This window comes from Thunnus albacares, chromosome 16 (genome assembly GCF_914725855.1).
Source record: "Thunnus albacares chromosome 16, fThuAlb1.1, whole genome shotgun sequence".
Classification (NCBI taxonomy): domain Eukaryota; kingdom Metazoa; phylum Chordata; class Actinopteri; order Scombriformes; family Scombridae; genus Thunnus; species Thunnus albacares.
Window position 1 is genome coordinate 10,217,794 of NC_058121.1, and position 22,133 is coordinate 10,239,926.

The 22,133-nt window shown below is 38.7% G+C and overlaps 2 protein-coding genes across 2 annotated transcripts; both read right to left on the reverse strand.

The window, feature by feature from the left end:
- Nucleotides 1-3,019: 3,019 nt before the first annotated feature.
- Nucleotides 3,020-6,259, reverse strand: LOC122999964 (cysteine-rich venom protein TEL1-like). The gene is made up of 8 exons (XM_044377364.1): nucleotides 6,147-6,259; nucleotides 5,970-5,994; nucleotides 5,749-5,855; nucleotides 5,390-5,480; nucleotides 4,777-4,919; nucleotides 4,500-4,594; nucleotides 4,101-4,183; nucleotides 3,020-3,463 (listed from the first exon to the last, which is right to left on the reverse strand). The coding sequence occupies exons 1-8, from the start codon at nucleotides 6,222-6,224 to the stop codon at nucleotides 3,336-3,338; spliced, it is 750 nt and encodes a 249-aa protein (XP_044233299.1). The 5' UTR covers nucleotides 6,225-6,259; the 3' UTR covers nucleotides 3,020-3,335.
- A 9,150-nt stretch (nucleotides 6,260-15,409) lies between these two features.
- Nucleotides 15,410-20,304, reverse strand: LOC122999986 (cysteine-rich venom protein TEL1-like). The gene is made up of 7 exons (XM_044377398.1): nucleotides 20,190-20,304; nucleotides 18,713-18,784; nucleotides 18,438-18,528; nucleotides 17,494-17,636; nucleotides 17,234-17,328; nucleotides 16,460-16,542; nucleotides 15,410-15,600 (listed from the first exon to the last, which is right to left on the reverse strand). Exons 1-7 carry the CDS (start codon nucleotides 20,265-20,267, stop codon nucleotides 15,473-15,475), a joined length of 690 nt encoding a protein of 229 aa, XP_044233333.1. The 5' UTR covers nucleotides 20,268-20,304; the 3' UTR covers nucleotides 15,410-15,472.
- Between the last annotated feature and the right edge of the window lie 1,829 nt (nucleotides 20,305-22,133).

The window sequence follows — 22,133 nt, forward strand, 5'->3', positions numbered from 1 at the left end:
CACATACAGATTAAAAATAAAGTGTTCGTTATGGCTGCAATTCTCCTTCCTTCAAACCTTTATCGATGAAAGTGATCTGTCATTGCTTTGGTGTGCGACTAAGGGGTTCTGTTTCCAGTGGTTCATATGTTCCTTGTGTGTGATGAAAGCTTAAGAGGCGAGCTGAGGAGCCTGTTAGCATGTTTTGTTGCGCTGCATCTTAAAGCACTCAATGAAGGGAAGGAAGTTGCACAACCGTCATGCTCTGCTTTCATCAGTTGCATGTTTGGATGTTTCTGTGGCACTCAGTGGGCAGGAGCTGCACTTCCCACAGGTATTCTGGTAATTTTATGCTACCATAACAATTTCTGATTTGTTGTAGTGCAGTGAAACCCTCCCATCTGGTTCTCCAGGCAGTTTTAGCACAAACATAACTATTATTTTCAAATGCTAGTTGATTAAGCGTCATGCGGTATTTAATCTTGCTTTTAAAGTCAGTTTAATGCAAAGAATCAAGTACAGTTTGGTCCACCGAGCCCTGAGATCTTTGGTCAGTTTTCAGAAGGAGTGAGCTCCCTTTTTTCAGCATCCTGTTTCTAGTCCAAAGGGACCGTGATGCTGAGAGATAACAGCTCAGACTAAATGAACATGTCTTTGGTCTGGACAGACTGATGTAACTGATCTCCAAGTGTCTTCCTGCCTTTTTTTCTCGTTATGAAAAAGTGCTTTTGTGTTTCCGCCAACTCAGTTCCTTCCCTCTTTGTCTCTTCTGTCTTTCACACTTTCATCTCCCTCATTTCTAACATCCTTTAATTCAAAGAGATAGCGTGGGAAATGTATCATCTGCACTTGATTACTTTCTCTGTGGTCAGACATGCAGAAGGCTGTCTGGCTGATTTGTAATAAGCTGTGTTAACATGTCCTATCTGTTTTTAACTCAGCCTGAGAGACTTAAGATGAGGTAACTACAGAGCAGGCCAATTGTTGCAGCAGGTACTTGCAGGCTTCACTTGGTTACATTGTTTATTTTTATAAAAATCTACAACAGCTTTAACGGTTGAGAGCATGGTGATAATTTTACCCATATTACACAACCTACTGTTCAGGAAGACAAACTGACGCCAAAGTCATAAACATTTTCTGGCCCTGGGACTGAGGCTCGCTGCTGGAGTTGATAAGGCCCACAGGATGGCATGGCCAGTCTTATCGAGCTCAGCCAAGCCAGAGGACCTCTGCTATCGCTGAACCAACTGGCAGAGGAAAAACTCATCCCCATCTCCCCTCTGCTGGGGGAATAACACTCCTCCCAGCTCATCTGTCCACTCACTTCAGGTGGTTCTCTTATCTGTCAACTTCCTCAGCCACATGGGGATTGTAGACAGTGATGGAGCAGAAACCAGTTTTGTTTTCTTCACCTCTGTTACATGTATATGTGATGGTATGGAGAGTGAGTCTCTTCTGGCATGCGCACAAGGTTATAGAAATTCAGCCCATGTTTATTTTCAGTGAAAGCGGTTTGTTATCATATGGAAAAGGAACTAATTTCAACACAATAGTATTGCGTGTAACAATGTGGCAATAGGAAATCTCAGTGGAAGTGGAAACAGATTATTTTATGAGCAAAAAGGAAAACAATCTCTACTGTAAAAGCTGAATGGAAACACTTTCTAAGAAAAAAAGAAAAGAAAAGAAAAAAAAAAAACTAAGCAGATCGAGTTTGGATAAATTCCAACCAGCCGAGCGCACAGATCCATCTGTGCTTCTCGAATGTAGACCGCATGAGGCTAAATCATACAAACACAGCCTTTTTTGAACCAGGAACCTGCTGTGCAGCCAGAACATGTGTGGTTGACCCCTGAGGAGAGGCACACTCACAACCTCAGATGTGGGTAAGTAGGAGCTTCTTTTTTTTTAATATGAGGAGACAAAGTAAAAACATGTCGTTGAGAAAAGCCAAGTCGCAGCCTGACATGACAAAGGGCATCCTGCAGGTCACGGAGGGAAAATTCCACCACCAACAACGACAACTTCAAACATCTTTTTCTGGACTCCCAAAGGAAGACTAAGAGTTAAAGCTGAAGTAAAAGTCCTGTACTTGTTATGTTAAATAGCCCCTTTCATTGTGTTATACATATATATTATAGGATCATTATCACTGATGCATTAATGTCTGAGCACATTTTTATCACCATTGGTTGAGGTAAAGCTGATTTTAATTACTTTATCAAGTGTTTGGCTGCTTAATCCACAAAAACCTCAATCTCATGACAACATTTCTGTCAGTGATTGAATTTTAAAACACTTATTTGGCAGAGCAGTAGGAATATTTAACCTGTTTTTAATCTAAACCAACTCATACTTTTCTAGAAATTAGTGTTTGTTTCTTGAAACAAGAGAAAATAAGGCATCATCACTGCACTGCAATGATGAAAACGTTGATCTTGAAACAAGTTGGTTTACACTGACAACAGGATTTTTTCCCCCCACTTTTCATAAGAAAATAAAACTTTAAGGACTCAATTCCAGACTGAAATAACTTGGTAAGAGGGAGATTTTTTTTAACTGTACAATGTTTTAGAGGCTCATCATATGCTTTGGTTACGTAACTCCGTGCTTCTTTCAAAATGAGAAGGAATGTATTTCATCTGTCAATAACCTATTTTAAGGTCAGGTTGCCGTCATATTGAAAAGGAAGTTACCCTTTCAGCTTCCTGTGGAGTCCCGGCAGCTTGGATTATTGCATATATCATCCACTACTCCCAAAATGTATTAACAGGTCTTATCAGTGTGTCATGTTGAAATTAAAGGGTGTTTTAATTGTCCATAATCATTAATAAGATGAAGTAGGAAGTCAGGATTCTTAAATCTTGAATATATTCCATCAAGACAAAAGGACTGGATGTTATCACCAGTTGTTTTTTTTATTAGCAGCCATGGCGTGTGGCGTGACCCCAAATTGTGGGTGTTTCTTGGCTCAGGTTTGGGAAAACTCTGTGGAATTCACTTTTCCTCTCCACTTCTGCCAAGTCCACCCGTCAACTGTGCTCTCCTTCCTCTTTGGGAGTTTACACCTTATATACTCTACAGTCAAGAGCACCTGCCCCTGCAGGAGGTGTTTGTCCAGAGAGGCAGTGTGCCAAAGTAAATTTCCTCTTTAATCTTTGCTGATTACTAAACAGATAAAGCAGCCTGAGGTATTAAACCAGAAGAAAGTACTTATTTATATCCTAACTGCAGAAAGAGGTCATATTTTTGGAGGTGGTGAGTAAGAAGATACACAGAATGAACACAAATCTTATATGATGCAGATCTTTATTGAAATTGACTGATGAGTCAGAGCCTATGTGGACAGACATTTAAATAATCTCAGAGGTGCACTTGCAGGAGGCGGGACACCAAGAGGCCACATCTGAGTTGCTGCAGCCCCACTCCTCCTTCAGCTCTGGACAGTTAGAGTACTTGTCGGTGTGAGGACAGGGGTTGGCTGAGAGAGAGAGAGAGAGAGATGAATGACCTGCCATTCAGATTGGAGTCAAGGTCCTACAAATTTACTTCTTGAAGATGTTCTGGAGGAAGAAATGATCTCACAGGTTGAGTTAAATCTAAAAAAGTGGATGAGGCCCAAGCATTGTTTCCCTCTCTCACTAATCAGATTAAGATCCAGTAGAAAAGTAATGTGGAAAGACAAGAGGAAACTAATATTAGGAACTGAATGGTATCTGTACTTTATGAAAAAAATCTATTTATATATGTAGTAAATTAACACAGATCCAAAACACCATGGTCATAAATTAATGAAAATAATATTGATACTTATAGGTTTTTTCTTTCCATCTGCGCTTGGAGAAGCTGTGGTGGCTCCATTAAACTAATCGAGTTGTAACTTGCATGTAATTCTTGTAAATTTGACTTGAAATGATTTTATTTGAAATGATATTTGAGAATTATATATTAGTGTGTTGGTAATATCATGTCACTACTACATATGTCACCTGGACTCATGTATCTTTGTATTTACTTTACATCAGGAACCACAATGGAAATAACCTAAACTATAAAATCTAACCATCTAATTTAAAAAAATGGATGAGAAGATCACACTTTGCTAATTTGCTACTTACTGCACAGTTTGTCTTCGCAAGCGTCGGGGCAGTCTCCACAGGTGGGTCCTGCCTTGTAGGGGCGAGCCAACTGGTAGTTTCCACTGTAATGTAGGCCAGAGCATCAAATATTAACAGCATAAAGACTCACGCTGGATATCAGCCCAAACATGTCATGGATATGCTCTGAGAGGAAAAGCACTTTTGAATGACTATAAAATGCAGCTGAGTAAGGTATATTCATCTTTCAATAATTACAAGTAAACTACAAAGTGCTTCTAATGATGTTTTCAGCATTATTTGCATTAGAATAGCTTCTTAATATCTTAATCAACATGAAATAATCATGTAAACATTCAGGAAATATGCTAGACTTGCAATTTTCATGAAAAAATCATGAAAAAAAAGTTTTGTGCTTACGGTGGGCAGTACTGGCAGACGTAGAAGTACTTGTACTGGGAGTTGGGACAGTAGGCCATGGCACAGCCAATCTTGTTAGACCTGTACCAAACCACCTGAACACAGAACAAAAGATAAAATGTGAAATCATCAGGAGCTAGTGGCATTAATGTGTGTATCACTATGTTTTTTTTAATTTATCTTTCAAGCAGTCACATTTTTATTTGAATAGAACTGACATATGATGTATGTACACACATTGTGGGCAGTACTACAGTGTTGTGGAATAAAAGTGCACCTGTGTGTAGTGTCCGACCACTCCTCCGTTCACAGATCCAACTCCGTAGCGCCAGTCCTTCACCTCATCATACCAGGCCTGGATGGCGTTGCTCCAGCTGTTCTTCCAGCTGGACATGTACAGGTTCTCGCCACAGCCACTAGCTGCAGTCAAAGAGGAGGAGAAGGATCACTTAAGGGAGACTCTATAAATAAATATTGGACACTGGCTGGTTATGTCATCCATCTCTGATATGCTGGGAACCCCTGCCTGACCACTGCTACATGAAAACAGTCTGTAACAGTTGTCATGACATTTAATTTTCATTGCACAGTTCATTTTTTTCCCTGAGTTTTCCCGCCATTAAATAAATATGGTGGACATGGTGCCTTAAAGAGATGCTAAGCTTAGATAATTGTATTAGTTTGGATTTTTAATGTAACAGGATGCCTTTTCAGATGATTTTACACTCTCACAACATTAAAATGCTTGAAAAAAAATGCTGTTTCTGTGTGATTTCTGGCATAAAAAGGTCAAATAAATATCCATATCAGTCAAAGCTGTTAAAGTGATGATGTGGCTGAGTTTTACGTTTAAAAAGAGAGGTGTAATAAGTAAAAATAATGTAACTTACTGCTGATCCTTCTAGAGCTTTTAGGGCTGTGATTCATGGAGCAGGTCTTGGCCCATCTTTGAGCATTGGCTGCAGCCTCACTGCTCCAGGACTGTGAGGAGCAGAGGACAGAACGGCTATTAAATCATCACATGTAGACCAACTATATACATCGTATCATCTCAATGCTGTGTGCTTGTCTGGAACATCATTTTATTCTTATTGATATGCTACACGAGTGTGCCATATCAAATCAAATCAAGGACAAATAAGCTCAATGAAGTAACAGTTCATGTTCAGAATATTTTCACAGATGTCCAGTGAAGCTTTCCGTGCTTTCGAGACTATGAAATGCATTTAATGCATTAGCAGAATGTTACCATTTTCAGCATGTTGCTAGCAGTAGGCTGAACACTTCTCCTCAGCTCATTATGTTTGTTAACAATCTCATCTGCATCAGAGGAAGAGGAAGAGGGCCGGCTGGGTGCTAAATAAACAAGGAAGGCAGAAATATAGGAGATTATGTTAAGTTTGGGAAACAATAGAAGCTGCTAAGTCTGAATGAATATATTGAGGATGAATAATAATTACAAACACTCACGTTTCTCATCCCCTCCAAACCAACCCTGCATCAGGTTTGATGTGCAGAAATGAGAAAGAAAATACAGGTTAGCATTTTGCACGTTAAAAACAAAAATAAACAGAGAAAAAGCTAGATTTTACAAAAAAAATCAAACTCACTTCATGAATATGTCATATATGTGTCTTGTATACTTACAAAGATGGCACCGCAAGGCACCTGAAGAGCAGCAAAGAGGAAAAAGGCACACAGGAAGGTTACAGTGTATGTAGCCATGGTCAAACCCAGGACTGTTAACCTCTGAGAGCCACAGGTGTCATTTATATAGACAGGACCACACTGACACGTGAGGAAAAAACGGACAGAAATAAACAACTTAAGGGCTAAACACACAAACTCAAGGGCATCCTAGTTTTTAGGAGCAAACAAGCTGAAGATAGATTTAGTCAGCGTGACACCTGTATATAATATCATAAAATTGCAGTTCTGTTTATGTTGTACATCTGGGTTCTTCGTGATAATGGGGTGTACATTATGCTCTTTATGTTCTCCTTGACAAAATATTTTTATATTGAGGAACAACAGTCTAAAACTAACAAACGATACAGAAAACAGTTTGATGTGTCTTGAAGATTTTCCCACAGTTTTATTTTTTCTTATTTTCTAGGCAATGTGAGTTTCACCAAAATGTTCCTTTCCATCCACAGAATTAACCATAATATTCCACTAAGGACTATTATATTTCTGGATGTCAAAATTTATGTTATTTAAAAAAAAAAAAAAAAGAAAAAAACCCTATATCCCCTATGCTTGCCTAAATGCTATTAAAATAGGTTGACCAATCATTTTCTGCAGTTAAATGCTGATAAAATTGATGTCTTTATTTGTGTCTTGTGTTCCTATGGTGAAGGAAAGCCTTGATTCCTTGTTATATCAACACTCAGAAATGAAATCACAGAAATGATGTACGTGATCATTCACACTTTTATTTCATCTTGTCTAGACTATTGTAACTCTCCTTTCACCTGTTTTAACAATTACAAATAGTCTATAATTCTGCTGCAAAGCTTCTGGAGACGTTTGCACCACTGCTCATAAAATCAAACTTAGCCTACAGTTGTAACGGAAGAGTTTACTTAGTTTACTTATTTACTTAGAGACTTACACAACACTAAAACACTAAAAAATGTCTGCACCACACAAACTTTTTCAGACAGGGATTATCTGTTGCTAAATATTTACACACTGACCCGGTGACGAGCTGAATGAACCAATGGACAACAATATTCGCTGGACTGAAGAGTTTAGACTGAAGAGTAAAAGAGGTAATATAGAATATAGTCGACATATCTGACCTGACACTTTAAATTTCACATAAAAAATACACTAAACCTAAAATTACAAAATGTTATAACATTAGACCAAATAATAACGCTCAGCATAACAAGATATTTCCCGCTCAGTTTACAAAACTGCATGAATACTACAAATTCTATAACACACATATTTCTCCAGATATTTATACACAAAACAAGTCCATACCTATATTCACAAAGGTTTGACAGTTAAGTTTATTATATTTTTGTTTAGTTACATGTCTTCATGTTATGTGGCTTCCCGTTTACAGTGTTGGTTGTCTATTTTGTTATGTTATGTTTGGTTTCTAGACTCTTGAGATAAAAAGTTATTACATAGACTTATTATACATAATAATGTGAAAACTAAAGGGTCATGTCTCAGATTATTCTCAAAGTACAAGCATCATACAGTAAAGCACATTTTTTCAAAAATGTTAATTATATAGTAGTGCAATTTTTGATTAAGCTTAGATTTTGTTTATTGAATGTCATATGTTATATACACTGTACAGTCAAAGGCAACATGTTTTTATCCAGAGAGGCCGTACGCCAAAATAATTTTCCTCCTCAACATCATCCACTACTCCCAAAATATACTTACAGGTTTTATCAGTGTGTCGTGTTGAAATCAAAGGTTGTTTTCATTGTCCTTAATTGTTAATCAGTTGAAGTAGGAGGTCAGGAATCTTAAAGATCCCCTACAGACATGTTTTAAGATGTATATAAAAAAATACTTTGAATAATAATGTATGTCTGATATAGTTTTTTCACAAAAAAAGATAAATTATATTGTTAAAATCCTTAAAATGACATCTACTCCTTCTCCCTAATTAAAAATTCCAAAATCTGGAAATATGCAAATATAAGTGAGGTCCAAAAGTCTGAGACTGTTCGTCAAGATACTTCTATTTTGCATTTGTTTCATAATGTAATACTATTTTTTTTCACTACAAATGATAATATCAGCGTAACAATTTGAGTGAAAAGTTGAATCTAGTGCATGGTATACAGCTAGAGGGTTATGTATATCCTCAGGGATCGTCTACTATGGTAAGTATGGAGATAGTAATCGTTTTTATTGTTTTCTGTGTATCTTTGCAGCTGTAGCCTAAAGCAAGCATTAGTATTGGCAAGAGTCCCACACATAGTTAAAGAGTGGTGTGAGTGTTTTCAGTTTAGTGTGGATTGAGGTTCAGGCTCATAGTTTTGGCCATACCACTGGGTTGGTGGCTAAGTGCCTGAAAAACAGTTTTGTCTGATAGTTTTGTGTTTGCCTCTGATCTGGTGTGGTTTAAAGACGGCCAGTTAGTGGAACTACTCTTCCTATAGGTATTAGAAACAACATCCATTCGTGGACTTGTTGCTTGTTTTTTTAGTATGTTATTTTTGTGCATTAGTGTGGCCAGATCATTTTTGCTGAGGGTACACCTCCATGACTGCCTAGGTGGGTCACCGGCATGCTTGTTACGTGGCTGGATAATTGGATTCTGTGTTTAAATCACCCACAGAAACTATTGCATGAAGACTAGGGTTGAGACTGTCAGCTAGTTTTCCGGGTAGATAGCCAGGGGAGAAGATGTTCCACGTGCTGGTTGTCATGCTGGGTTTGGGGGTAAACTTTTGTAGGCAGTGTCTCTAGGTTACAGGTTGACTTAGTGTTTTGTATCGTAGCCTTTGGTTTTCATGGTGTGATCATGTCTGCTCTGGAGGAATTTGTGCAGAATCCAAGTGAGGGTCTATAAGATACCTGCACTAAGGATCAGTTGCTCAGTTAACATTTTGAAATTGAAATCCCTAGTCAGGGGCGTGAAGACCATATCTTGGGTGTAGTAAAGGAAAGCTTGGTTCAGTAGGGGGTTTTGTCTGCTGGGGTAAAGTGCACTGACACTCAAGGTGTAGTTATTCCTCAGGTCAGTCCTTCAGAGCAGTCTTTGTGAGGCCTGTAGCTGAGGTTGGGGAAGCTCTGACTTTTGAGCAGCAAAAGCCTTTAACTCTGCAGTACAAACATGAATTGGAAAATGAGGAAAAGACTCTGGAACAAAAACAGGCTGTTTGTGCACAGGAACAAGCTGTTGAAATTGAGAGGCTAAAATACAACGTGCCGCTATGTAAGGCTGTCAGCTTTTAGAGCATTATAAGCTGGATCTGATCAAGGAGTAAGATCCTTGATCCCTCAGCAGTAAAAGAACTGGACCCTGGTGGGGGCAGTTCTTCAAATTTTGATGTGTCTGGTTGCTTGCAATTGGTTCCTAAATTTTCAGAAAAGGATCCAGATACATCTTTCTTGTTGTTTTAGAGGTTGGCTAAAAAGAGGAAGTGGAGTGCTTGTGAGCAGACCCTGCTGCTACAGTGTATGTTGACTGGGAAGGCTCAGGAAGCTTATTCTGCTTTGCCTATAAAAGACAATAAAAACTATCTCAAGTAAAAAGTTAAAAACTGCAGTTTTAAAAGCCTATGAACTAGTACTTGAGGCTTATCAGCAGAAATTCAGAGGTGCAAAGACATGAGAAACAGACCTATGTAGAGTTTGCCCCTGAGTTTCCGCTCTTTTTGGTTGATGGTGGCTGGCCTCTGAAGTTCATATTTTTGAAGAGTTACGTGAGCTAGTCTTGTTGGAGCAGTTTAAAGAAACTCTTTCTAAATGCATGGCTACCTTCATTTGAGTGACAGAAATGCTATAAGTTTGACTGAAGCGGCTGTCGTAGCAGATGAATATGTCATGAGTATTATTTTTTCCTTGCTAGTCCATTTTTTTCATAGCAGTTTTTATAACTTATCTGTACACCTAAAATCATTGCTTTCGTGGACATTAATCAAGGGTTGTGCGTCTTCCCCTCCAAAACAGACTGCTTCTGTTTTGTTGTAGTTTAGTTTTGCACCTGATACATCTTCATATAGCTGTAGTTGTTCCTTTACTATGTCAAGTTCATTTTGGTTTTTAAGTATAACACTAAAACAGTATAACATTAGCATATGCTAAAACAACCACCTGCTCCCGGCTACTGGTTCTGTTTCCACTCAACCTGTCGTTATCTTTAATTCTCTTAAAAGGTGGATTTATAGCTAAAGTATAGAGGGCAGCTGATAAAGAGAAACCTTGTTTGACACCTCTGTTAATTTCAAAATTTTCTGTTAAAAACTCCATTAACATTAATCTGAACTGTAGATTGTGCATGCATCAGCTTAACTACATGAATAAAATCCTTCTTGAACCCATACGCTTTTAACACCTCCCACAGATATTCTCAAGATATAAAATCAAAGGTTTTCTTTTGATCCAGACCTATAATGAAGAATTTAGTATTACAGATTAAATCTCTCAGTGTGGCTAAATTGTCCCACATCAACCTTCCCTTGCACGTCTGTTCTTTTTCAATTACGTTTGCTAGGGCATCATTAAGTCTATTCATAACTATTTTGCGAATATTTTATAATCTGCATTTGTCAGTGTGATATGTCTCCAATTATCTATTTCACGTGTGTCTCCTTGACATTTCACAAAACACAACAATATTTCAGATTATGGAAAGGGTTGGACAACACTTGTTGAGTAAATAACGTTAGTTTGTTTTCTTATTTGCATGTAAGGAAGTATGTGAAGTAGTAGATAACCCAACAGTTATATTTGTTAACTTAATTGTCTGTTTACAGCTTCCCTCTAGGCGAGCCAGACAGGCTGGACCAGGTTGTGCACTGTGCATGAGAAGACAGAGCTTGAATCCCAACAAATCTTCTCATCAACAGTTTAAAAGGCATCACCAGATGTTTGACCACAAGGTTTAAAAAATGTGATAGATGCGTAATAGTTTTTAGCTGTATGATAGAAATGACTTACTCTTTCCACTGACATTCAGGATTTAATATGTAATATTTGTCATTAAAAAGCATAAGCAAATCTTATAAATACACATTTATTGAAATGTGCAACATCAATCAGTCGTTGCTGGAGTGGGACCGGCCTTCCATCTGCATGTCTGGGTCGGGACAAGGAACATGATCTTCATGTTAACTGTTCCCTTGCATAAGGTTGTTTTATTTTCAGATCTGGTTAAAAGGGAGGTGACTCTAGGAGTGCGGCCTGCTCTACTGGTTAATGGAGTGCAAGTTACTCTGGGGAATGAGCTAATTCACGGCCGTGTTGGACAGATTCACTCCCTTACTATAGACTTAAAAAAATATGGACATAGTCACTGTGATGTCACCCATTGGTTTATGGACTATCATTTTAAAGCCTCTAGTTGGTGATTTGACCGTTGTCATCTTTGATTTTTGGAGCCAGAAGTAACACACAACCACAAAATGTACTTACCGGAAAAACTGAACAGACGATTCCTTCGAGGGTGTTTTATCACAACCAAACGCCAAACAAGACTATTTTAGGCAACCAAAATATTACAATTAACTTTCATGAACTTAAAACACTCTGTGAAATAGCGGCAGCTACGCCTATACTCTGTGAATCTGGGGTTACGCCATGGTTATGTTACATAATCAATGTTGTCGTCGTGGTAGCATCTTGTCAATCTAGCTAGCCACGCCCTAAAGCATACCCTGCTTTATCATCTATTTTACTCTAATTATACTCAAAATATATAAGACTTGAAACTAGTGATTGGGACCAAGTGGGAAGTAGGGTCATTTTCATTTTAGACATCCATACAATTGGACTTTTTTTTGCAACCAGTGGAGTCGCCCCCTGCTGGCCATTAAAAAGAATGCAGGTTTAAGGCACTTCCACATTAGCTTAACTTTTCAGACCGGGAGCTACTCGCTTGGTTCCAACTAAACTTAGAGCTGGGATTTTGAGAACTGCTCATGACATGTTGGCTGAATGTTGGGCATTTGGGGGTCAAAAAGACATATGACAAGATTTTCCATTAATTTTATTGGCCTCGGTTAAAAAAGTTAGAGCACAAGTTCAATCGATCTGTTCCCACCTCCCACCACTAAGAAAGAAAAGCATGGTGGGGTACTCCTGAGGGTTTTGCAGAAATTCCTCCATGGTAGTTGCACTTCTTACTAACCTGTTGAGTTTAATGGTTTGACTGGTCCCCTCAGTGTCAATGTGCTTTTGAAAATGTAAAAAGTCTAATTTCTTCTGCTCCAGTCCTGGTAGCTCCCCATCTCAGTGAATCGTTCCAGTTACAAGTAGATGCTGGGAGCTGGAGCTGTACTCTTGCAGACTGGTACTGATGGTATTAATCACCCAGTCAGTCAACCAGAAATTTAACTCTTGCCAGTTGAATTATTCCATTGTGGAGAAGGAGGCCTTGGCTCTTATTTGGGCCTTGATCCACTTGAGGTTTATGTCTGTGTTGGAGGTAAACCCCTTGTGGTCTATACTGACCACAACCCCTTGACATTCTTACATTCTCTACAGAATCCAAATCAGTTTCTTATGCGTTTTGTCTTTTTCTTCAGCCATTCAACCTAGACATTTGCCATATAAAAGGTCCTGAGAATGTCATGACTGATGTTCTGTCATGTGCACTGCCTCCTTAAAGGTCTGTTTTATATAGTAATTGTTCATTTTTCTGTTAAACTGCTCCTCTCCTCCTCCTCCTCTGAATTTGCTTCTTCTAGGTACCAAAGTTGCTGAGTAGGAGTGGATAGAGTGAGTGATTTGAAGGGCAAATTGATTGTTATGGTAACAGTCTAAGGTTATTACAATGTCTTTATATTTTTTGAATGACGTGAGTTTTCTATTGCATTTGAGGCACCCTTTTCATCCTTATGGGAGGGGATGTGATGGCCCTCTCTCTTTCTCTCTCCTATTTACCTTTCCATAGTTCTCTCGAGTTACAAACCTGTTGTCTGTCTTCCAGGAGTGCCAGTGTTAAGAGGTCTGTCAGAGTTGAGGATGAAGTGGCCTAAGGATATAAAGGGCTGTTGTCCTACTAGTTTCTCCATTTTTGCTGAGCAGCAAGGATGCTCTCCGAATGGCCTTCACTTTAGATTGGTTTTCTTTTGGTGTTATTTCTCTTTACTTCTACAACCAACACTTAATTCATCCACACACACTTTACACCGCTGATGTGTTACATTGCCATATTTCATTATAAGTTGTTATGCTTAGTTTAATTAATGTATTTTTCACTCTTCATTAGCTTGTGGACTCACATTTGATGCAAGTCCCGGGCCAGGTTTGTAACATCGCCTTTTGTTTTAAAGACAGCATGCATGATGACCCATGTTATCCCAGCATGATTTGACAATGTGCCCCCATAAATGTTCAGTGGGGTTACAGGTCAGGTGACTGTGGGGGAAAGTCCATGACAATCAGGACTCCTTGGTATTCTTTGTTCTTCAAGTAGTTCTTGCAAAGCTTTGAGGTGTGTTTCGGGTCATTATCTTGCTGCAGTATGAATCCTTCTCCACAAAGATGCAAACCAGAGGGTATAGCATGTCTCTGTACAATGGAGTGGTACTTCTCCTGGGTGAAGGTGTGATCAATTCGGTGTACATGTCCAACTCCAGAGTAGGCAAAACACGCCTTGAATATTCTCACCACCATGTTTCACTGTCGGTTTGATACACTGTGGTATCATTCTCTCTCCTGTTTGTCTCCTTACATGCAACCTTCTGTTACTGCCATAAATCTCAAACTTGGATTGATCAGTAAATATGACTTTTTTCCAGTCATCCACTGTGAAATGCTGGTATTTCTTAGCCTGCCCCAAGTATGCTTTGTTTCTCTTCCTGAGAAGTGGTTTAGAAACTGCTACTCATCCTCTGAGACCACTACAAGACAATACTTTTGCTTTTCTATCTCTCAGGGAACTAAGCTTGATGTATTGATCGTCTGATGGTGTGGTCACTTTTAGTTTGCCTGATCATGATTTGGATACAACTGATCCAGTTTCTGCAAAGTGTTTTAGAGTTTCATGCACTGCCCCCCTAGAGACCTTTAGTCTAGCCATGATTTGACACTGAGAAAGACCCTTTTTGCTTAGAATTACAATGTGACTTCTGACACTTTCACTTAGTTCTGATGCCATGTTTCCCACTATCACAACATTACTTAGTAAGCAATGATCTGCTGGAAACTTGAGGCACATTCATAATTATAACAGGTGAACACTGGCTGCAAGTAGAGTTACTTGAACAAGCCTGAGTGTCATCTGAACACATGCTACAATGGAAGAGATACAACTCAAGGAAATCTGACCTTCTGTGCAAAGGAGTTAAGTTGGTCAATGCCACAAATTTGCTTAAATTTGATTTACATGTGGTCTTGTGTTTTTAAATGTTTGAACTTTCTGATTATTTCCAGGTTTACATGAAAATATTAGAGATTTTCAATGTGGTCTCAGACTTTTGGACCCCACTGCATTTCATCACAAAAGTTTTTCTGCTGGACACAAGATGTCTCCTACTTCACTGTAAAGTCCATTCTCAGTGTTTGTGCACTACAGGCTTCAAGTTTCCATATCACACTTGTATAAGTTGAATATTGAAGCAGAATTGGCTTCCAAACAATTGCCACAAATCATGCTCATAAACCCACCCCTTAAAATGGGATTTTAAAAGCGCATAGAGAAACTTTTCACTTTCAGCAGATGAATCTGTAAACAGCCTCTTAGTTTCAAACTCTGCACATATATCATCCTGCACATAGAAGCTCAAACATTCCACTGTAGGAACAAGAAGAAGAACACATTTTTGAGTGGAGGGGGACTTTAAATATTACATAAAGACAAAATAATTAGATGTTGTCATCAGTCGTTTTTTATGACTAGCCATGGCCGGCAGGTGTGGCCTCAAATTGTGGATGTTTCTTGGCTCAGGTTTGGGGAAACTCTGTGGAATTCACTTTTCCTCTCCACTTCTGCCAAGTCCACCCTGTCAACTGTGCTCTCCTTCCTCTTTGGGAGTTTACACCTTATATACTCTACAGTCAAGAGCACCTGCCCCTGCAGGAGGTGTTTGTCCAGAGAGGCAGTGTGCCAAAGTAAATTTCCTCTTTAATCTTTGCTGATTACTGAACAGATAAAGCAGCCTGAGGTATTAAACCAGAAGGAACTACTTATTTATATCCTAACTGCAGAAAGAGGTCATATTTTTGGAGGTGGTGAGTAAGAAGATACACAGAATGAACCCAAATCTTGTATGATGCAGATCTTTATTGAAATTGACTGATGAGTCAGAGCCTGTGTGGACAGACATTTAAATAATCTGAGAGGTGCACTTGCAGGAGGCGGGACACCAAGAGGCCACATCTGAGTGGCTGCAGCCATACTGCTCCTTCAGCTCTGGACAGTTAGAGTACTTGTCAGTGTAAGGACAGGGGTTGGCTGAGAGAGAGAGAGACAGAGAGACAGAGATGGAAGATAGAGAAAAAAGGATGCATAAACAAAAAAAAAAACAAGCATTTCAGATTCAGATTGTTCACAATTTTTCAAGTCAAATGGTACCTGTCTGTTTGTCTTAAAACAATAGTCAGGTTTTGGGCACCTGACCGTCGTTTTAAGACAGACTTGAAAAATTGTGAACCTATCCTTTAAGGTCCAACAAATCTACTTCTTGAAGATGTTCTGGAGGTCATAATTATCTCACAGGTTGAATTAAATTTCAGTGGATGGAGCCCATCTCACTGTTGAGATCCAGTAAAAAAGACAAGTGTTAAGACATGAATAGATAGCTAATATTAGGAAGTTGAATTGTCTCTGTACTTTCTTAAAAAATCTATTTATACTGAACAAAGTAATACATTTAGCCAAGCTGACTTTCCAAACTTCTGTGCTGCTCTCCTAACAAAGTCATAAATTAATGAAAATAAGGTATCTCCATTCAGATTTTACATATATAGTTTTAACTTGCATGCAATATTTATAGTTTAGTTTGACTTGGGGTGATTTTATTTATGATATTTTAGGTATTTACAATATTAGTTTGTTGTAATATGATATTTTGTAGCTGTGTATGATGTGTGATGATGATGTGTATGCTGTGAATTTAATCTCCTTCTTGTAACATCAACTAAACTAAAACAAAAAATCTCATGATCTAAATTTCACTTCAGCTCCGCTTCTGTGATATGTTAAAATGATATTTAATGTAGAATGCGTACATGCTGATGTTAATTCCACTGTACTCATTCACAAAAATGGATGAGAAGATCACACCTTTGCAGCACAAATATTTTCTACTTACTGCACAGTTTGTTGTCGCAAGCATTGGGGCAGTCTCCACAGGTGGGTCCTGTCTTGTAGGGGCGAGCCAACTGGTAGTTTCCACTGTAATGTAGGCCAGAGCATCAAATATTAACAGCATAAAGACTCACGCTGGATATCAGCCCAAACATGTCATGGATATTCTCTGAGAGGAAAAGCACTTTAATGACTGCTGAGTAAGTTGTATAAGGATAAATTACATGCAAATTGCACATTTTCTCCTCATTGAGACAGGCGTTACATTTCTTATGTTGCATCCACTTTTGTATTCATCTTTCAAGAATTACAGGTAAACAGCAAAGTGCTTCTATGATGTTTTCAGCATTATTGGCATTAGAATAGCACTTAGAGTGGCCCATAACATTGTGAAATGTACAAAAACCAAACATTTTTATCAGAAAAAGATATTATATTTTATTATGTATATATATATATATATATATATATATATATATATATATATATATATATAGAGAGAGAGAGAGAGAGAGAGAGAGAGAGAGAGTGAGAGATTAGATTATATATATATGTGTGTATATATATATGTGTGTGTACATAAATATAAATATATATATATATATATATATATATATATATATATGGGAATATATATTATTCCCAAATATATTTGAGATGATATAATGGGACTTAGATCTTGGACACATAAACAATAATCTAAACATTTAGAAAATATGCTATACTTGAAATGTTTATGGTAAAAAGATTTGCAAAAAAAAAAAAGTTTTGTGCTTACGGTGGGCAGTAGTGGCAGACGTAGAAGTACTTGTACTGGGAGTTGGGACAGTAGGCCACAGCACAGCCAATCTGGTTAGACCTGTACCAAACCACCTGAGCACAGAAGTGATAAAATGTGAAATCATCAGGAGCTAGTGGCATTAATGTGTGTATCACTATGTTTTTTAAAATTTATCTTTCAAGCAGTCACATTTTTATTCAAATAGAACTGACATATGATGATGGGCAGTACTACAGTGTTGTGGAATAAAAGTGCACCTGTGTGAAGTGTCCAACCACTCCTCCGTTCACAGATCCAACTCCGTAGCGCCAGTCCTTAATCTCATCATACCAGGACTGGATGGCGTTGCTCCAGGTGTTCTTGAAGCTGGACATGTACAGGTTCTCTCCGCAGCCACTAGCTGCAGTCAAAGAGGAGGAGAAGGAGTGCGTAAGAGAGATATTTCAGTCCTCTGATCACACATCAAAGTTTATCCTCACCACTGCACCGGGTCTATATGAATGTCAGGAAATCATCTCGCTCCTGAGGACATATGGCCAGTTTATGTGAGGGGCAAATGGATAAATCTTAATCACTCCTTCCAATCAACAGTCTTAAAATAATTCACTGGAAAGAGATCATTTTTGAAGAACTGAAGATAAATCACGTGTACAATCTGATTTGTGAAGCCACTATTTTCTCTTTTTCTAAAAGATGATATGATTAGGTTGAAGGCCAACATGGTGACTTGCATGTACAATATGTCTATGTCTGATGTCTGATTTGATATTTTTTATCAAATATCAGACACTGGCTAGTTATGTTATCCATTGTTGATATGATGGAGGCCCCTCCCAGACCACAGCTACATGAGAACAGTCTGTAAAACCTGCGTGACATTTTATTTTCATCGCACATTTCATTTATTCACTGTAATGTTTCCCTGAGTTGTCCTGCCATTAAATACATACGGTGGACACGGTGCCTTAAAGAGCTGCTAAGCTTAAGTAATTTCATTAGTCTGGACTTCAGTGTAGAGATTTAATGTCACATGATACTGTTTCAGATTATCTCACATCAATAAAATGCTTCAAAAAACATTCCTTGCAATTTCTGGCATGAAAATGGTAAAATATCCATATCAATCAAACCTGTGAATTAATGTGACAGTGTGGCCAATTTTTTGCAAGGTTTAAAAAGAGAGATGTAATAAGGAACGTACTGCTGATCTGTCTGGAGCTCTCAGGGCTGTGTTGCATGGAGCAGGTGTTGGCCCATCTCTGAGCATTGGCTTGAGCCTCATTGTTCCAGGACTGTGGGGAGCAGAGGACAGAATGGCTGTTAAATCAGCACATGTAGACCACTACTGATATGCTGCATGAAGGATCATGTGCCATATCAGACCAAGGACTAATAAGCTGAATCAAGTGACAGTTCAAGCGCAGAATAAAATCTTTTCACCAACTTCCAGATCTTAAGGCATTAGCATAATTTTACCATTTTCAGCATGTTGCTAGCAGTAGGCTGAACATTTCTCCTCAAGTCGTTATGTTTGTTCACAATCTCAGTCTGGTCAGGGGAAGAAGCCAGGATGGTGCCTGAATAAACACAAGGAAATCAGAAATAAAGGAGAGTATATGAAGTTTGGCAAGCAACAGAAGCTGCTTAGTATGTCAGAATGAACTTACTGAAAATTAATAATAATTAAAGGTGCAAGCAGTGTTGGTTGGGACCTTGCACTCTGGCCCATCGGGATCAGATCATTTTGCTTTTTAAAAATGAGAAATATTTCTTACAAGTGTGGTGTGCTTTTATTTTGAAAGTTTGATTGACAAGATGAATTTTCTGCAAGGTGAGACATGTCTGTCTTGCTCACACCTATGTCATCAAAGTCATGCAAGTTTTGGGCCCATTCCCTTTCAATTAGTAAATTGAAAACTCTTGATGAGTTTGTGTGTAAAACAAATTAATTTCCTAATTTTCATCAAGTCTATTTTTAGAAAAGTAAAGACTTTTAACCCACATGACCTGGTCAAAGTTTGATTGACATGTGTACTGTCAGGTGTGAAGAGACAATAAGTAAGTGCAGCTGGACACAGAAAAATACTCATGTATTTGAATGGAGAGTGTGAGCGAACCCACTTTTTGAACATTTACTGCTTCCACATAGTCCACACAGCACTGAGGGAGTGACATCACCAGGAGCAGTTGGAGAGGAGGATTTTAGAGTATGCTTTTTGTGAAATCTTCTCATAAATCCCATTACTTTGGCCAAATCTTACATTAGAAATCATATTTTATGGTAGGAAATTCCGTGGCAAATCCATTGATACAGGTTTGAAAGTGGTCAGACTTATAGTTTAGACATCAGAAGCCTCTGTTTGACACAAAGTTCATGCCCATAGATTGCCTCCCCATTGTAAGGTGTGATGTGGCACTGCAACTTTGAGGGCTTATAAAATCCAAACCGTTCTATTTATTACAAAGTTTTTAACAACTTTTTTTCAGCATAGAGAGCACATTTTGGCACTTTAGGGGTTACTTTTTACATTTTATCAAATTTTTCACCAGACCTGATATGCGTGCCAAATTTGGTGAGTTTTTGAGCATGTTTAGGGAGTCAAATTTAGGGTTTAAGTGGCATAATAAGAAAGAAAGAAAGAAAGAAAGAAAGAAAGAAAGAAAGAAACACACGAAGAACAATAGGGTTCTCGCCTTTAGGTGAGGACCACTGTTTTACAGTAGTCCTCTGCCTTTTGGGCTCGGTCCCTAATTACAAACACTCACCGGTTTTCAGGTTTGATGTTCAGAAAGGAGAGAAAACACACGTTAGATTCCGCACATTAAAACCACAAATGAACAAATATCTATTGAGGAAAAAGCTAGATTTTATAAATAACAAAACAAACCCACTTCATGAATATGTCTCAACAATTTAACTGCACATTAGAGACAACGTTTCTTTTTTACTTACTGAATCATCTGCCAAGGTGCAAGGCACCTGAAGAGCAGCAAAGAAGCCGAAGGCACAGAGGAAGGTAAAAGTGTACATGGCCGTGGTTGAATCCAGGACTGTGAACCTCTGAGAGCCACAGGTGTCATTTATATACACAGGACCACACTGACACGTGATAAATAAACACACAAACTCAAGGGCACCCTACTTATCAAAGAACAACCAAGCTGAAGATAGCATTTAGTCACCGTGACACCTGTGTAACGTCCTTGATGATATATTGAGTTGCAACTCTGCATTTATGTTGTACATCTGGGCTCTTCGTGATAACGGGCCGTATGGTATGTTCTGTGCTCTCCTTCTGGGGACAAGGTTATGAGGAGAAGGTGTGGATTATTACATAGAGCGGATGTGCTATCTAAATCAAACCCTGATAACATCAAACAAGTAGCATTAAAAAGTTAAACTAACATTTGGAGCACTGATAAGATTTACAAACCCTTTTCTGTTAGTGTCCTTGACATTTAAGTCAAGTCAAGTCAATTTTATTTGTCTTACCCAATATCACAAATCACAAATTTGCCTCAAGGGGCTTTACAATCTGTACAGCAATACAACATCCTCTATCCTTAGACCCTCGATTCGAATAAGGAAAAACTCCCCCCAAAAAAGACCTTTAATGGGGAACAAACTGGAAGAAACCTCAGGAAGAACAACAGAGGAGGGATCCCTCTCTCAAGACGGACAGATGTGCAATAAATGTTGTACAGAATAGACCACAAAGGCAAAATAACAGAAATGCAGACAGGATGACAAAATTATAGATGGACTGATATGAAGAATCTGTTCAGGAGGACTTCGAGCAACTTCCAGGTGCTGCCAAAAACAGATAGGACCTGAGCCACGCAACCTCCATCACCAGAGACCTGGGAAGAGGACAGATTGCACACACACACACGGGGAAACTTACATCACACCATTCACACACACAGAGGAAGGAGAGACAAGAAATCACACATACAATAGATAGAGAGAGATGAAGATATCATTCACACAGGAGAAAGAGAGAGACAGGACATTGTTCATATAGGAGAGAAAGAGACAGAACATCATTCACACAGGAGAGAGAGACAGGACATTATTCACACAGGAGAGAGAGAGAGAGACAGGACATCATTCACACAGAGAAGGGAGAGACAGGACATTATTCACACAGGAGAGAGAGACAGGACATCATTCACGTAGGAGAGAGAGAGACAGGACATCATTCACACAGGAGAGAGAGAGACAGGACATCATTCACACAGGAGAGAGAGACAGGACATCATTCACACAGGAGAGAGAGAGAAAGGACATCATTCACACAGGAGAGAGAGACAGGACATCATTCACGTAGGAGAGAGAGAGACAGGACATCATTCACACAGGAGAGAGAGAGACAGGACATCATTCACACAGGAGAGAGAGACAGGACATCATTCACACAGGAGAGAGGGTGAGACAAGACATCATTCACACAGGAGAGAGAGACAGGACATCATTCACACAGGAGAGAGAGAGATAGGACATCATTCACACAGGAGAGAGGGTGAGACAAGACATCATTCAGAGATATGCAATGGTTATAAGAACGGTTGCAATAACCGTTAATTTCATCCACAGGACAGACAAGATTTTTAATTAGTAAAGCATGATAAATTCATTGAGATTGACCAACCCGCAGGGAGAATAATGGTAACAAGTTCAAGGCCATGAAGTAATCAATTAAAAGCAACTAATTGAAGGCGAAGGCAAAAAGATGAGTTTAGATTTAAAGGACTAAACAGAGTCAGACTGTCTGATGTCAGCAGGGAGACTATTCCATAAAAATGGGGCCAAGGGCAGAGCCCTGAGGTACTCCAGCTTATTATTTTGTTTACATTACATTGCAAGGTCCTGCTAAAGCTGCCCTCATCATTGTAT